The sequence below is a fragment of the Ictalurus punctatus genome, chromosome 8, assembly GCF_001660625.3.
Source record: "Ictalurus punctatus breed USDA103 chromosome 8, Coco_2.0, whole genome shotgun sequence".
NCBI lineage: Eukaryota > Metazoa > Chordata > Actinopteri > Siluriformes > Ictaluridae > Ictalurus > Ictalurus punctatus.
The window spans coordinates 12,789,654-12,807,454 of record NC_030423.2 but is presented as its reverse complement, the minus strand read 5'-3'; the positions used below and the strand labels follow the sequence as shown (position 1 = coordinate 12,807,454).

At 38.7% G+C, this 17,801-nt stretch overlaps 1 protein-coding gene across 5 annotated transcripts; it reads left to right on the top strand.

The window, feature by feature from the left end:
• Nucleotides 1-808: 808 nt before the first annotated feature.
• xiap (E3 ubiquitin-protein ligase XIAP) lies at nucleotides 809-9,186 on the top strand. 5 transcript variants are annotated; one of them, XM_047157195.2, is made up of 8 exons: nucleotides 809-1,326; nucleotides 1,795-2,002; nucleotides 5,569-6,387; nucleotides 6,515-6,614; nucleotides 7,538-7,616; nucleotides 7,750-7,774; nucleotides 7,905-8,024; nucleotides 8,115-9,186. In XM_047157195.2, the coding sequence occupies exons 3-8, from the start codon at nucleotides 5,589-5,591 to the stop codon at nucleotides 8,306-8,308; spliced, it is 1,317 nt and encodes a 438-aa protein (XP_047013151.2). In that variant the 5' UTR covers nucleotides 809-1,326; nucleotides 1,795-2,002; nucleotides 5,569-5,588; the 3' UTR covers nucleotides 8,309-9,186. The 5 variants fall into 5 exon arrangements, with proteins under 5 accessions (XP_047013151.2, XP_017330382.2, XP_017330378.2 ...); XM_017474893.3 differs by lacking the exon at nucleotides 1,795-2,002 and having other exon boundaries at nucleotides 810-1,326; nucleotides 7,908-8,024; XM_017474889.3 differs by lacking the exon at nucleotides 1,795-2,002 and having other exon boundaries at nucleotides 810-1,326.
• The last annotated feature ends 8,615 nt before the right edge of the window (nucleotides 9,187-17,801 follow it).

Sequence of the window (17,801 nt, the reverse complement as noted above, 5' to 3'; positions counted from 1 at the left end):
ATCGCCTACCATGAGGCTTCGGTTTATTGATTCAAAATAAATATGTATCATAGGCGTCTCATCACTCGGATATAAGAGTGCGTATATAAGAGTAAATATGTTTACATAAGTATATAGGATATAGGAACAGACACTTTTACAGAAGCATCTCATAATGAATGCTCATCAGAAATGCCACTAATCACTAAGATAATAAATGCACAAATTAGTCGCACATGGAGACATAAAAACATGAGCGTCTCATCACAAGGACGATAAATGCATCATGTTAGGCACACGTAAAGACAGACAGACATGTCATGTTTACAGCCCAGTGGGGTTTGAGTGGCACAAGAGCAAAACCGAGGCGCAAATCTTCACCTCGCAAGTTCTTGGCGAAATCTCACTTTTCATTCTGCTGTTAAAACAGGAAGTAATCTCCTAATATAGGTATAAGAGCTAAGTCACTTATTCAACAGTCATGTCATTCGTATGTATCTTCCTCTTCTTTTAGCATATAACATATCTCTAGCTTGTTCAACATAGTGTAGGCAGAAAATAATTTGATCAAGAGCTTTATGCAGCTGTCGTTTTAATTTTCTCATCTGTTCGTGTGTCCATTCATGGGACTTAATCTCACTGTCCAGTTGTTGGGGAGATATTCCAGAGAGCCGAGGCCCATATCTCTTGGCGAGCTTCCGTGAGGGTAGACCAGGTTTCGGGAATGATTGTGTAACTCTCCTCTTGAACTGGCGGTAGGGTGTAAGATGCTTTGGGGTAGGTCCGACGGTAATGGCGCTTTTCTCTCTGTTTCTTCTTTTCCTGGTTTCTCGTTCCATGCCTCTTTATATGATTAACACATTGTAGATTAAACAGCATGCACGATAATTATTAAGCAAGCATTTGTACCATAAAATCATTCATTCAATCTTTCCTTGTGCCTTTATAGTGACCCTAGGGAATAGCCATGATCGTCTTTAAATATTCAAATCTTCCTGTACGAATCCCTGATCAACCTCGAGTTCCTCAGCTAGTAATTGCAGGTGTAGTGCAAGAATCAAAATCACAAGAAAAAAAACGTGCGATGGAAGCCAAAACTAAGACGAGAGAGAGTAAAAATATTTGTGAAATGTAGACCTCCTTTGCCCGAGGTGTAATGCCAACAATGTGTCAAGCGCGTCTTGATGACGTCACGCCCCTCCTCCTGGCTGTGGTTCTGGACTTCTTGCAGTAGAAGGGTCGAGCAGGTCAGCTGTCTGTCAACAGAAAAGCTGTCGGTATATAACAGTATCTGAACAGTACCATCAGATACATAAGGGTCAGATTTACCTGATTTATCAACATAAGGTGAGTAATGGTTATAAACCGACCCCGGGGTTTTCCTGATAATGTTTGTACTGTCGCTAGCTCGGTTAGCCTGTTAGCATAAACCCAAGTTATTCAGGGTATGTAGAAGTGAGTGGGCAATTTGTCTTTTTATACGTTTGTGTATTGTTTTCGAAAATGTTTGTGTGTGGGAAGGTGAACAGTATTGAAATAGTTTGTTACAATTAGACGAAGTTCTGCTACTGCTTGTTTTAGCATATACACCCGTCGGTATATATCTTAGTTTTTAAGCTGTGATCTAAGAAACACCAATATCTCTGCCGTCACAGAGGTGAAGTCCCTGGAACTTCTTATAAGAAATCGTTCCATGTAATACTTTACTTAGTGTAATACACGCATTTCTTATGTCACTGACTCCCTTCCATACAGTCAGCAATACACAATGACTTCATAAAATTCTAATTCTAAATTCTTGATGATTCCTACCAGTCTATGGTAAGGCTGCATCGATCTTTCGCTCTACACAACAAAGGTAGAACCGCCTGCGTGTCAATACGGACTTCAGGGTGAAACTTTTCCTCGGGCGTCCTCCGGTTTGCTTGTTGTCCAGAAAATCTGAAAAGACTCGCGCAGCCCAGCCAGGAGACGCTAAATTGTCGTGGAAATTATACAACACTCGCAGACTCGTCCTCTGAAGGTAAAAAAAAGAGGTTTATTACAGAAAGATGGTTAATACAGGATAGAATTAAGCAGTATAAAATAATGAAAGTGCTCTGAAGCGCTTGTGCTGAACCACTACTATATATATATATATATATATACATATACATATAATGAAACGCAGAGCATGACACACTTCTGTGTACTGATAAGAAGCAGTTTGAGGCAGTTCAAACAGGCTTTGTTTTAGGGGTCTTAGAAGATGTGCAGACGAACCTTGAACAGAAGAACATGTTTGTGTCTCTGAAAGCAGATAAACATTCTGTACTGATCTCAGTGACATGACATGGCCTTCTTAGGCGTTATCCTCAGATGAATATGAACAGAAACAAAATTATTACAAAGTAAAAATGAATAATTTCCCTCACACAATAAAAACAGCCTTTTGCTGTATTTTCTAAGACTAACCCTGGGTTTAATGTTACAATAAATTTCTATGTGCCGCAGTACTTCCTTTTACACCGACCCGCCTTGCGTTTACACTGACCCGCCTTCCTTTTACACTTACCCGACTTCCGTTTACACTGAACCGTACAAATGGTGAGGAGCTTCACCTGTTTGCATCGGAGTCAACAAAGAAACAAAGAGAAAAAGGTACCAACACATGAACCAGGAAACAGAGAGCAGGGGTGCTCACAGGGAGGGAAGAGTGTTCACAGTAAACTTATAAGGGACTGTATAAGAAATATTACAGTAGCATTTTGTAATACCAACTGTCTAAGCATGGCACAAGAGAACACTGCTCTGCCTGATTATTTACACTATATGACCAAAAGTATGTGGGCACCTGGCCATTGAACATCCCATCCCAAAGCCATGGGCATTAATATGCAGTATATTTACCCAATCAAGATTAAAAACTTAAATCCAGTGTGTAAAAGAGCAGAAGCTGAATAAATACTGAGTAAATGTTTCAGGTCTCACAAGGGTCACAGTGAGATTATTTGTATTTTCCCTCGCAATACTTTTGGGTTCGCCTGCATTACTTGCTTTAGTCTCTCCATTGTCAGGGTACCCAACAGTGTCCTATACCACTTACTGGACTTTATGCTGAAGCTAAAATAAAACATGGAGATGAAAATACGAAACGTAGTGAACTTTGTAAAAATATTTACAGCAGTCAATTTTTTTTTGTTACTGTTACCACACCAAAGCTGATTATTTTCCTATGACAGTGTGCCCTTCAGTGTTTTATTCCTCTTATACCACAGCAGTTTTCCATAGATTATTATTTTTTATTTATTAAAGAATAAGGTGTAATTTTTTTCCCATTAGTAGTTATTTAATGTTCTGAAACACGCTAGTTCCTGTTATCACGTACTGTATATTATAGCAGTTATAAAATTTACAGTTACAAGGATGTGTTAAACACATCCTTACAGAAAACATCACCATATCAATGACTATAACTTTTTCTTTACAGCATGTTTATTATTAGTAATGTGGAGCATATGATGATAGCGTATGAGAGACCGCATTAACACAAACCTCTGATTTGTCTTGCAATCGGTACTGCTGTCATAGAAATGTCATCAACATCTTGTGACCAATTAGCTGCTATGAGATGTTGTATATGTACAGTACTGCACTTGACCTGTGAATCCACTTTTGAAATGACCAACAGATGCAGTTTCCTGCTCGCAGCAAAATGTTTGTGTGTGGGAAGGTGAACAGTATTGAAATAGTCTGTCACAATTGGACCAAACATTTTTGTACTTTTGGTTGAATTGTTAAGCAGGAAGCAGTCGCTGACAACAAGGCAATCAATTTGACCAAAGTTAAAGTGTTTGCTGGACCTTATCTAGTCTTTGTTTTAAACTAATACCAGCAATGATCAAAGAGCCCTTTTGCAGAGGAATAATGGAAATGCTACTATAAACTGTGACTATATCCTCGCATGACCGCCTTGTCACGTGTAATAATACTGTAGGCATTAAAAGGTGACATCGTGCAGTCAATTTTTGATTGTGTTTGGATGTTTAGTATTGGAAATGCAATTTTCACATTGTGTGTGCATGTAAATATCTAATTTTATATATATTCATATGTCCGGACATGTCAGTTGAGTGAAGGTGTAAAAATATTTGCAGCAGTCAATTTTTTTTTGCAGCGGACAAATTTGCGCTAAAGTTTTTTTATACACGTATAATTCCATCAGGGAAGCTTCACAAGAAGTCTTATTTTATGTGCAATTCCAAAATAAAAATAAAAAACAAGCACTAAAATCGTGTAGTTTCTTTAGATACAGTGCATTACATTCTGAACAGTATTTTACAGTCAGATTTTTTTTGTTTGTTTTAAAAGAAAATGAATTGTTATTTAGTTAAAGCTTCGCGACAAGCTCGACGGTTAAATAAATATATAAATACACTGATTCATATCACCTCTTCTGCCAACTTCACTAGCATACAAAAACACACCTGTAGACAGTTTGGTTTGTTTTATTCATTTGGCTTCACCAGTGCTTCTCCACTACTCGCCCATAAAATACTTTATAACTATTAAGATAGTTGACTGAAAACATTAACAACTCTCCAACCTGTATTTATTTATTTGTTTGTTTATTTATCCGTCGAGCTTGTCGCGAAGTTTAAATAACTAAACAATTAGTTTCCTTAAAAAAAAACACACACACATATTTTAACTGTAAAATACTGTTCAGAATATAATAGATTGTATGTAAAGAAAACTACACGCCCTGCCCTATTTTAAAGTACACCGCCATGTATTGCAATAGCTTTCCATAGAGAGGTGCTTTTATCCTAAAATACACGTAGGACGTATCGCGAGAAAGTGCGAGACTACGCGTTCGAATAAAGGGCAAACTTCTGGGCATGCGAGTTGAAGATGAACACTCTAGGTTTCTCTTTCTGATTTTCCGCAAGAGGGAAATATCCAGAAATGTCTGTGCAGTAAACGCTGTTCAACTACAAAACGTGCCGTAAGATACAGGTGAAAACAGGTTTGCAGTTGAACCTTTTTCTTTTCTTTTCTTTTCTTTTATTTATTTTTTTTTTTTTGAGGTTGTAAATATTTACACGCGTTAGTAACTCACTCAGGTGTTGTCGGGAGTTGAAACTCCATTCTGGACGTTATAATTCGCTTAGGTGTGGTGATGTATGCAGGCGGGGTGGTCACGTGACTCAATGCTTGCGTCATCTGCTCCGTTTCCTTCAGTCTGCTGATTGAGTGTGAAAACATTTGGAATTGTATTCTTAAAATAATTCTACGAACTGTAATTCTATAGCTGACACAAAATAGGATACACATTTATGAGTTTTGTTTAAGAAGTATGCACTGAGTTGATAAACATGTTACTCATTGAGTATAAAACAATTGTAGGGTTTGCGTAACTTGTTTACATAGTTAGTATTATTCAAACCATGGCTCCTGATTTCTGTAACTTGTTTCCTTTACTTACTGGCTACTCCAAATTGATTGACGTGATTTTTCCAAGTTATTTGAATTATGTTTAATCTTCGGACAACTAGTAATGTACTTTATTCACATGGTACTTAAGGATCTTGTGTATTTGTGTTTCAGCTGACATTCTCATTGCGACGATGGCTGACTCTAATAGTTTTGAACAGATTGAAACTGATGACGGACTGCCAGACTGGTCTGCGATGAGCACACGATTGAACTCGTTCCGGGCTTTTCCCCATCCTGAGCAAGTTCCTGCAGAGAGGTTGGCGCGAGCGGGCTTCTACTTCACAGGTGAATCTGATCGAGTGTGCTGCTTCAGCTGCTTGCACACCATTGAGGACTGGCACCAAGGAGACAACCCAGTAGAAAGACACCATGACGTCTCACCTGCCTGCATGTTCCTCAGGTGCGTTCATCACAGGAGCCTTGCTAGTGGAACTTCCCCTCAGTCTCCTGGCCCCATCTATGACGAGGAGGCAGAAGCCATGGAGTTTAGATTAAGAACACGAGAAGTAGTGGATGAGTCGGTGTATCCCAGGATTCCGCATATGAAGAGCGAAGATGCACGGCTGAGGACGTTCAGCAACTGGCCCTCTTGGTCTCCAGTACAGCCTCATGACCTAGTGCAAGCTGGGATGTTTTACGTGCCAGAGAGTAACAGGCAAGAAGACAGGGTGCAGTGTTTCTGCTGCGCAGGCATGCTGGTCAACTGGGAGGAAGGTGATGATCCCTGGCAGGAACATGCCAGAGTTTACCCAAACTGCTTTTTCATTTTGGGTCATGATGTGGGGAACATCCCCTCTACGCAACCAAGACAGAGAAGCAGTGCTCATAACAGTTCAATGGAGTCCTTTGAGGAGCGCCTTGAAAGCTTCAGGGACAGAGTGCATCCCATCAACCCAGAAAGGCTGGCTAGAGCTGGGTTTTCTAGCGTAGGTAAGGCGTATTTCGAGCATTCTACTGTTTGTTTTTTCTTGTCTTGTGCAGATTGTAACAGGACATATTTACAATCACATCATTGTGATGTATTTTCATGCCACTGTTATGCATGTTGTTTATGCAGGTGACCGAGACTGTGTGGTTTGCTTCAAATGTGGAGGACGTCTGAAGAACTGGCAGCCAGATGAGGACCCGTGGGAGGAGCATGCCAAGCACTATCCAGGGTAATTAGCTACTTTCGATTGGTAGATGGGTAGAAAGTGACTTAATTGAATTTTACATAATTAAAATAATGTGTTTAGTAATTTGTTTGATACACAGGCACAATATGTTTTTGCAGTTGTTGACTATTCGTATTATCTTCTTTTGTGGTCTAGGAAACTTTTGATTTATTTAAAGTTAATCTTCTGTGCTAAGTAAGGAGTAAAACGTTTTGGGACAAAATTTTATAGGAATATAATCAACAACGGGGTGATGTGATGAGGCTCAATATGAAGTAGAGTTACTGTTACCACACCAAAGCTGATTATTTTCCTATGACAGTGTGCCCTTAAGCGTTTTATTCCTCTTATACCACAGCAGTTTTCCATAGATTATTTTTTTATTATTAAAAAATAAGGTGTACTTTTTTTCCATTTGTAGTTATTTAATGTTCTGAAACACGCTAGTTCCTGTTATCACGTACTGTATATTATAGCAGTTATAAAGTCATCCCCTCGGAAGCCTCTGTTTTTCTTTCTCTTTAACTTATTCAGACAATAAATCACAGCTTGTCAAGGTACAGGAAAAACCAGAAAGCACCTAAAATGTTCTGTCCTGAATACTCTCCCATATCAGAAAGCTTACTGACTGTTACAAAGCACCGACACTAGATACTCTTTCCATAAATGTTAAACACATCCTTACAGAAAACATCACCATATCAACGACTATAACGTTTTCTTTACAGCATGTTTATTATTAGTAATGTGGAGCATATGATGATAGCGTATGAGAGACCGCATTAACACAAACCTCTGATTTGTCTTACAATCGGTACTGCTGTCATAGAAATGTCATCAACACCTTGTGACCAATTAGCTATGAGATGTTGTACATGTACAGTACTGCACTTGACCTGTGAATCCACTTTTGAAATGACCAACAGATGCAGTTTCCTGCTCGCAGAAAAAGGGCAAGAGTTTATCAACAGCGTTCAGCTAAGAACTCCAGGACACAGCTCTTCAGTGAGTGAAACTAATGAAATCTGTTAATCTCATGTTTAATGTGGATAAGTGCTTTAAAAAAAAAAAAAAACATTTACAACATCGAGCAGGCATTGAATTCTAATTTTGATTATTCATATTTTTATCTCTTTAGAATGGATTTTCCAGTCGTGAGAGAGGTATGTACATCTGATTTTGATTTATTGTATTTGTTGACATGTATTGTCAGTCTTGTCCACAAAATTTGCCATCTGAAATGCATTTGATGGGCTTTTTCTGGCACGCATCTTACTTCTGCTTTTTCTTTAGCAGCATCAAATGTACTGCAGTCAGAGAGCCGTGAGGACTATTCAACTATGGAAGATGTCGTTGTAGACATAACCAGTGGTGTGTTTGATAGCGATTCTGATATGTGTCAGGATACTCTGAGTAAGTACATTTCGTTGCAATCTTCTGTTCTCTCTGAAGTAAGATATCCATGCAGCAAATTGGGGTGTAACATTTTCTAATGGTTTTTAGACGAAGACCCCTTGAAGAAGCTGGAGACGCTGCAGCGTGAAAAGCTCTGCAAAGTGTGCATGGACAGTGACATTGCGATCGTCTTCATCCCCTGCGGACACTTGGTGACTTGTAAGAAGTGCTCTGAGCCTCTTCGCAAGTGCCCCATCTGTTGTGCAGACATCACACAGAAAATCAAGACGTTCAGCTCGTAACCTCCAGCGCACTCACGCTCAGACAGAACTGCTGCGTTCCCACTCATTTAATTATGAGCAATCCTTAAAAAGATACATGTATATGGATCCTTAAACATACACACACAATACATGGATGCGTTAGACAAAAAGAATTTTATTGTTTTATACTATAGGGTATATAATGAGAAATATTTGTATATTTGGATTATGTTAGAGCAAATATGTAGTACATATGAAAAACATTTTTTGGAAGGACCAGGTAAAGCTGAGGCTGCTGTCTGGGTACAGATCAAATGTAATCTTACGATAAATATATTATAAGTAGATAATTTAATCTTTGCATGTATGTGTGTGTGTGTGTGTGTGTGTGTGTGTGTGTGTATGTATATATATACATGCGCGCGCGTGCACACACACACACGCACACACACACACACACACACACACTTTGTTGGGGCTATTTTATTTTGCCTAGAGGTCTATGTGCATAATTTAGCAGCACATTGATCGTGCAGATTAATCGTGCTAAATGTGCCATTGCTGAGAATCAAACCAAACACTCTGCCTGCATGGACATGTACATGACTGTTTTATGGTGAAAGCTCAGTCAAGTACATTTTTAGATCACAGTTTAATCTGCACCCAGACAACCAATACTCATGCTTCATTAACAGTGCCTTTATTTAATTAACATAATTTTATATATAAATTGAATTCAAATAAATTGTTTACAGTAGAATTTATGTCCATATTCTTTCTGACTAGGAATTAATGCATTTCTTGATTTGGCTTTGGATAACTTGATTATAGTTATAGCAATTGATAGTAAGTTTTATCACCATGTTATTAGAAGATGCAATGATAACAACGCTGAACAATAAAATGGTATATCTACAGTGACTACTACTTTTTTTCTTTGCAATTCCTCATTAACATTAAATAAGCAATAAAGCTGAATGAGAATGTGTGGTGCACCAAGCAGTAAAGTGGCTAAAAGTAGGAGGAGAGTTCACAAAAGCAAGTTTGTTCATTTGTGCAATATGTGGAGGATATAAATCCTTTTATGTGTAACAGAAGACACAAAATACAGAAACACACGGGCTTACACAACTGATCAAAATAGAATAAAACCGATCAAACAAGAGTATAATAAACAAAATACAAGATACATTTTATACATGTATGGGAAGGGTTAAAATGTATAAACAAGACTACAAGAGAAGTATTACACTAAAGTAAAATGACCAAGCAGCAGTGGAAACTGAAAACTGCTTTTGAATTTGCTTGTCCATGACTGGATATTTCTATATTGTGTCCTAGATGGGAATCTGGAAAATAGTTTGCGTGCAGGACGATTGAGGTCTGAGGGCATTTTGTGAGCTATCCTGTATGGCCAGGAGTCTGTTGCCTGTGATGAGTTCTCACCACTCTGGAGAGCTTTGCACTTGTGTGTGGAGCAACTGTCATACTATACAGTGATGCATCCAGTCAGGATGGTACACTGGTAGCAATTGGTGAGGATCTTAGGCTCCAATTTCTTGAAGTAGTAGACAATTTTACTAGTATAATTCGACAAGTGCATCACTGGATTCCTTGCTCGTATACATACAGCAGAAGACTGCATATATTGGGATGGCAAGAAGATAATGCACTAAAGAATACATACCACTTTTTAAAAAAAAAACATAATTCATTCACACAGCAGTATGCTTAAAATTTATTGTTTTTGGCATAGTTGAGCATAATGTTGAGTCATGTTTAATAAAGATTGTTGAGTGCAGAAATTTGCATTCTCATGGGTTTAAAAACATCAATTTTAGAATTCCATGTATTTTAAATAGTGTTGTCCTGTTGAAAACCTGTCACAACATAGCCGAAATATTAACAAAATTGAGTACAACTTAGCAGTTATATATATTAGAAAACTCAAAAGTTTGTCTCTCCAATGTCATTCTTGAGTTAAAGTATTTGAATGGGTGTGATTCCCAGCAAACACAGAATGTTTCTCTAATGTTAGCATTTGGCTCCAATATTTGCTAGAACCATTTCATGAAGTTTTGGGAATATTGTATTTTGGTTAATCAAAATCAGTGGTCTTCCCAAAACACTCTGGCAACTTTGAAAAACAATCTTCTCTTATAAGCACTGACAAGGAACATCTAGGAAGGTTGCTTCTAGGTACTTTTTTTTTGTACCATTTGAATTTGAATTTGAAGTGGACGGATGGAAGTATGGTATCTGGACCCCAGATCTGATCCAGTGGATGGAGCTGTGCGAGTGGGTTTTTGTCAGGTAAAAACGGTTTGTAACTAGAAGGTTAACTATAAACTAACCTGGGTACGGTTCTATAACATTCTTTCATGGTCTCATAATAGTAAGTTCACAGATGGAGAGGGTAAATTCAGGTATATTAGGGCATCAGATAAACTTGGACATTTAGCAGCATTTTTTTTTTTGTGACCGGATAAGTGAAAGTCACTGCTTTTGCTATTAAGGCCTTGCAGTGGAAGTGCATGATAGAAAAAAAATGGTCATATAAGGGGATGTGGACAGCAGTGCCTTTTCTCCAAGTATGTATTCCTGTAGGCTGGACCAGCTCCTAATGGGAGGGGCTTAACTCTAAACAGGTTGGCCTTAACTCCAAATGGGACTGTCAGGGGGCTCCATTTTTTTAAAAAATAAAATAAATAAATATACAAAAAAGAGACACTTTACAATCATTTGAGGATACGGTGTAACCATGTTGTCATAAGCATGTTGCCACTTTGAACATTGTTTAGGTATTAAAATGCATGAGTTACTGTGAGGGGCTACTACGGTGGCTTACTGGTTAAGCCTCATACCTCCAGGGTTGGGGATTTGATTCCCACCATGGCCCTGTGTGTGCGGAGTTTGCATGTTCTCCCCGTGCTGTGGGGGTTTCCTCTGGGTACTCCGGTTTCCTCCCCCAGTCCAAAGACATGCATGGTAGGCTGATTGGCATGTCCAGACTGTCCGTAGTGTATGAATGGGTGTGTGAATGCATGTGTGAGTGTGCCCTGCAATGGATTGGCACCCTGTCCGGGGTGTACCCTGCCTCGTGCCCGATGCTCCCTGGGATAGGCTCCAGGTTTTCCCGTGACCCTGAAGAGGATAAGCAGTATAGAAGATGGATGGATGGGGAGTTACTGTGAATCTGAACGCTCTAATCCATCTATCCATTTTCTGGGGGAGACTTGACTGCTCCTGCCCTGAAGGATGTCAAAACAAGATGTAGGGGGAGTCTTGAAATTTTCACATTTTCACACTAAGTTTTAATAGTGAAAAATAGTTTGCATTGCTCAGCCTATCTGAAAAGAAAATGGGTCTAAATGGGTCATACTATTGTCAATGCATGAGTGCATGCAGTAGACTAAATGCTGGAAATACCATGCAGTCGTGCACTCAATGAGCTGAATGCAGTGGAGATAGCATGGGAGATACCATAGGCTAAGTGTTTGAAAGACACCTTTTCTTGGAAAATAAATGTCATAATCTAAATATAGTTTTATTTCCAGCAGAAATTTCCTGCACAATTCATCAAAACTAAATGTTTATGGTGAAATGATTAAGATGACGTGAGTGTGAATGACGCAAGTTGATAAAATACTGTTAATTAAAATAGCATATGACTCTGAAATAAATAATAATAAACAAAAATTTATGACCACAAAGTATAAATTAGACCATATGATCCTTACTCTCGGATTTCATTTAACATTGGAGTAAGAGAAAGGGAAAATACATAAGGTAGTTTTTTACTGACAAGAAAAGTAAGTTAAGGAGTAGGTACATACGAATTCTTTTAAGCCTTCCATGGCACTATTCATCACATAAAGCTGAACAGCATTGTATGAATTATAACATTTGAAGTGTTGTGTTCATGTGCTGTTTTAAGGATACAGCACATCGGTTCACTGAAGCACACATCTGCATTACACAAACTAGTCAATCTGTGTAAACTGAAAAAGCTGGCCCCCTGAAAGTCAAGGTATAATTCGCACACTGATGGGGAGAATATGCAAACTCCACACATATAGGGCGGAGGTGGGAATCAAATGTACTAATCACTACACCACCATGCTTCTGAACGGTCTAATAATTCTTGTATATTCCAGATTAAGCTAAGCAGTAAAGCGTTAGCTAAATTTTTCTCTCTTGGTTAGCTAGCTATTTTGTTTAAGTCAAATGCCTGGCTCAGTAGCCTGGCTCAAAATGGGTGACAAAAGTCAAGAGAATGCAACAGCCCCCACACAAAACCTTGACAAAAATCCCACTCGCACATCTCTGTCCACAGGATCTGGTGTTCCCTTTTCAGTGACTTCAGTCAGCAGGCTGATGGTGTCCGAAAAATGAGATAAAATCCTCCAATAATCATTAGCCCCAGGAACTGCCTCGCCCTCTTTTTGGTCTTTGGCAGGCCACAATTGCTGCCGTCGTATCAATATGGTGACGCATTAGTGGTCCAGATACCGTACTTTCACCCATCCACTTCTTTGGATTTGCTGTGAGTCCCACTTGTCATATGGATCACAGGACATTACTCAACTCATTATTATAAAGCAGAAGCAGATTTTTTTCAGATATCCCAGCTTGTTTGGAAGCTGGGGTCAAAGCACAGAGTCAGCCATAGTTCAGTGTACCTGGAGCAGAGAGTCCCTACAGCAGCAGCTTGGCAGTGCTGGGGCTTGAATCCTTGACATTCTGATCAGTATCCCAGAGCCTTACTCATTGCCTCATTACCATGCCTTTCTACCGCAGGACCTGTTCACAAACATTTCTCGTACTAATGCCTGAAACCCTGTCCAATTTGTCCCAACAATTCATGGATGGGTGAGACAAGGACTAACCACCTACTCTGTGCTTTTGCCACTGTAATTTAATAATGACTGGCACCAGTGGATACTCTTGAACATCCCTGTGCACACACCTCACCTTCACCATTTGTGCATAACCAGACGGTGGACTGGTTACATCCAGAATCCACCAAGGCCTGATATGTATTCCCTTGTATACTCACTGACATGTTATATGTTCCTGATCATCGGGGGAGGGCTGCAGCACATCCGGGATCTGGATCAGTGTTCCCGATTACATTTGGGAATGCTTGTCCTGGAAATGTCTGGCTTCCCTTCCACACCAGCCAACCTGCCTGGCCTTTGTATTTGCTGCCATTGCTCACTCTCTCATAGGAGGTTTTGAAACCCTACTACTTACACTTCTGCATTCATAAACAGTAAGGTATGAAAAAGAGCCCCCTTGTGGTGTGAAAAGAATAGAAAGTGCAATTTACATAATAAAATTATTTAACTAAGGTAAACTACTTGAGATCATGAAGTAGCTGTCACCATGAAGCATTCATATCTATAACATAGAAAAACACAAAAAGGAAAAAGCAGAAGACGTGCAACGGACCCAAAACACTATAAGAAACAATGCTAATTAATGAGATTTAGTCAGTTTGTTTGCTTTCTTGCTTCCACTTGATGAAATTGAAATGGCAAAAGAATTACTGGCTAACTACTGTAGCTAGCTAGAATCTAAAGTAAGAAGTGTCGGGCTAACACACATCAAGTTGCTAGCTTGTTACTACTAGCTATGCCAATAGTAGCCTGTTGACTCATTCAGGATAATGAAGTATTAATCCTGTTTACTCTTGCATGTAAAATAATATGATAGGTGTGGGTGCGGGCTCTTGAATAAGATGTGGCGTGGGTCCACAAACATTCAGAAATGGCCCCGGTGGTCAGGTTCAGCTGGAAACTGAACCCAAAAAACTTGAAGTGGGAAAAATGACACATGCCAGGTTGACCATAAACGTGAACATTGTATTTCTGTGAAGAAATATTTCCTGAAAAACCAAACGGGAACTATGAAAGATCTGTTCTGAAAACATTTTCGGAATCAAAAAACAAATGTTAAAAGAATGCTCTGGGAACCAACAAATGTTAGCTGGATGTCAATACGTTTGCATAGTTAAATCTTATTTAAGGCATGAGAAATAGCCAAAGAGACTCAAACTAACAAAGACTGTCATCAACACAATATCCAAATCAATCATTGTAAACATAAAAAGTGGGATAAAAGTCCATATTTATTACATAATATTTAATGGTTTCTTTAATGATATACAGAATTAGCACACACTTTTTACCATTTTTGTAGAAGTGTAACAATACCCAAATTCAAATTCGATATGATTTCGATGTGGTGCTGCCGTGATACAATATCCTTTTCGATACAGAAAAAGAAAAAAGAAAAAAAAAAAGGAGCATTTCCTGAATATGTTTTAGGTTTCCATTTTCAATTAATTAAAACATTAAACAATATAAAAGTACAGTAGTTGAAATGTTATAAGGACAGTGTTCGTGTGATCCTCTAAGCAGAATATAATGGAACAAATTTAAACATGGCTAAACTTTCACTGGTAACTCCCAAGGTGGCTAGGTTAGCTAATTGTGCTGTTAGAGTCACTTTGCACACTGTAGCTCTAGATGTACTTTGAATCCTGTGTTCTACGATACCAAATATGAAGTTCTTAATCAGGAAACAGTGAGGCTGTTTGAATACAATATGTATGTGTGTACCATGTAGCTGTATGTTTGCAGTATTAGCACTGTTAGTAGCATACTTAGCATGCCGCTAGTATGCGAATGTACTTGCTTGTGGAAAAACACTGGCTTATAGGAAAAGTGTGTTTGTTCCTGTAACTTCTCCTAATTATGAGTAAGTTACTTTTTTAGAGGAGGGAGTTGATATTTAGTATAAACAGCATTGGTACATTTAACTCTTTGTATCAATCTCTGTGTATATGAGGACAACATGGCACCATTTACACACGTTGGGCCTCGTTTATCAAAAGCTGGATATGAACTGATTTATTCGTTTATTGTACAGAGGAGCATTTACACAAAAAATTTGGTATTCATGTCAGCAGGGCCGTTTCTGGCCATTTTGGCGCGCTGGGTGAGATTCCTTCCTTTTTCTTGCATGTGAGGGCTAATTGCTTAAAAAATGTGGATTTGATTTACCATATAATCTGCACATGAATAATTCAACTACTCGAATGTCTCAAACCAGCATCATATCAGATACCTACTACCATTATTAATAGGCCTACATGAAGGAAAATCCTCGAAACCCATAATACAATGGCAATTACATGAATGAGAGTTGAAAACGACTAACTTACTCAAAGTGAATTTTCATAATCTGGTTGCAGAATAATTGCTGATGGACCTACTTGATATGAACCACAATTCCCACCTCAATAGTTCAGGTAGTAAAACACGAGAAAAATTATGGTTAATTCTCCAGCTCAACGTTTCTCGGCTCAGCTAGCTAAAGTTTTGTTTTATGGAAGCTGTGGTAACTTAGCTGTCAATGTAGCCCATCACATGATCAGACAAATATCTAACACAAGACTAGGCTAGAAGGTGTATAAATAATCTATCACTGTATGAGTTTAGCTGCTACAGTGCCATGCAAATTATGTCAGCGGTCCTTATGCTCTGCTCATATCAGGTTCACGTAACTTGGAGCTCATTTACACACCTTGTTTTCCGGCTCAGCATCAGAGGATGTTAGTGTATAATAATAATAATAATAATAACTCGCCATATAACTGACTGTGAGCTAGCATTTGGCAGAATTGAGACCGGTGAGCCAGTAAGACACGAGTGTTTCCATATATTTTAAATCCTTTAAATAAACCCTGTCTGATTGGTCTTGTCTCCATTCACTGAAGATAACATACTACATACATAATACAACGTTCACTGAAGATACAAAATGCCAACACTGCCGTCTTCTTTTACTGACTTTCAGTTATGTACTGAACAAACCACGCAAAGTGGAAAATTATTCAGTGCTAAAGAAAAAAATGTTTGGTGCTAATGTCCAGGCCAGGTTACACCCCCGGCACTCTTTCTTGTGGATGGGTGGGCGCATCGGGTAGGCATGTTGGGGCACTCATTGGCGCCCTGAAGCTGGTGGTGCCCTAGGGGACCATCTAGTTCGCCTATGCCTAGAAACGGCCGTGCATGTCAGTCACTTAAATTTGGAAAACCGTTCTATCCTACTCGTGCTCCTGAGTGCATGTAAATTTACACATAAGAAGGCTAAATGATGTAAACGCTGGCTGACTGGCTTCAAATCATATCATTTGCATGGATTACTGCATAATATGGATTGCACAGTCAAATTGAAATATCTTGTGTATTTCAAGTTTGCACACAAATTGAATGAAACTTTGTGAACCCCCGTCGTTTTATTTTAATCACGTTAATTAAAGAAAAACTATTCAACAAAAATCTAATAAAACGAGCCAAGATAAATCCATAAATTAACACAAACAAGACTAGTCATTCAACTAACAGATGGAGCTGTAAAATGGAGCTGTATAAAAAGAAGACTTGATCTTGTAATGCTGTGCACACAGCAAAATCACCAGTGTTAATTTAACACCCACAGTGTTGAATTTACACCCTATAGTGTTTACATAACTCAAATGAACACTCTGGGTGTTAACTCAATACTAGGGATTTTACTGTGCAACACTTTATTACAGCACTACGTGACTGATAAGTGGCTGATCTAGTATGTCTCAAGCTGCCACATCCATGCACACCCTAGTGTGCTGCTTGTCAACACCAGGCTTCCTGTGCCCCCCTGCTTTCCAACAAGGCATTGGGGAAGGCACATAAGTGTGTGAGGGATTACTGGCTGACAGTTACCAAGACCTGATCATCTGGGAACAGCAGATATATATTTTCTCCTTTTTCATGTCAAACCGTTTTCTTTTCACCTCACACTGAACTCACCTTTTCTGTAATCTGACTATATTCAAATATATATATATATTTGAATATAGTCAAATTACAGAAAAGGTAATATTAATTACCTTATATAAGGTATATTATATTATACCTTATATTACCTTATAATACAGTTATATTAATATATATATATATATATATATATATATATATATATATATATATATATATATATATATATATATATATATATATATATAATTGCCAAAGTGTTTAAGTCTAGGCTGAAAAGATATTTGTGTACTCAAGCTTACCATGAATAGACTTTCTTTTACACAAAGTACACAGTCTTGCCCATTACGGGATAGTAAGCCTCCCTAACAATCTCTCCCTTTCTTTACCTCCCTCTCTCCTTCTGTCGAGCCACACATGATATTATGGAGATGCCAGTGATCCTGACCCTTTCTGCTCTCTGGACCTGCCTGATCCATCCTGATGCCCTACCTCTGGATGGAGCTCTCAACTGGAGGCTACATTCTGCCTCTGAGGACGACCCCAAGCAGTGCTGCCTGGAGATTGCTGAGGATGGTACCGCTTGAAGTACCATGGCAATGGTTTTGGACCTCAATTCCACATGAACATTCTCACTGGAACTCAGGGTTGCTGGGACTACGGTTGCTACTATGTCCTTAGGACTGCAGTTACCACATACAATT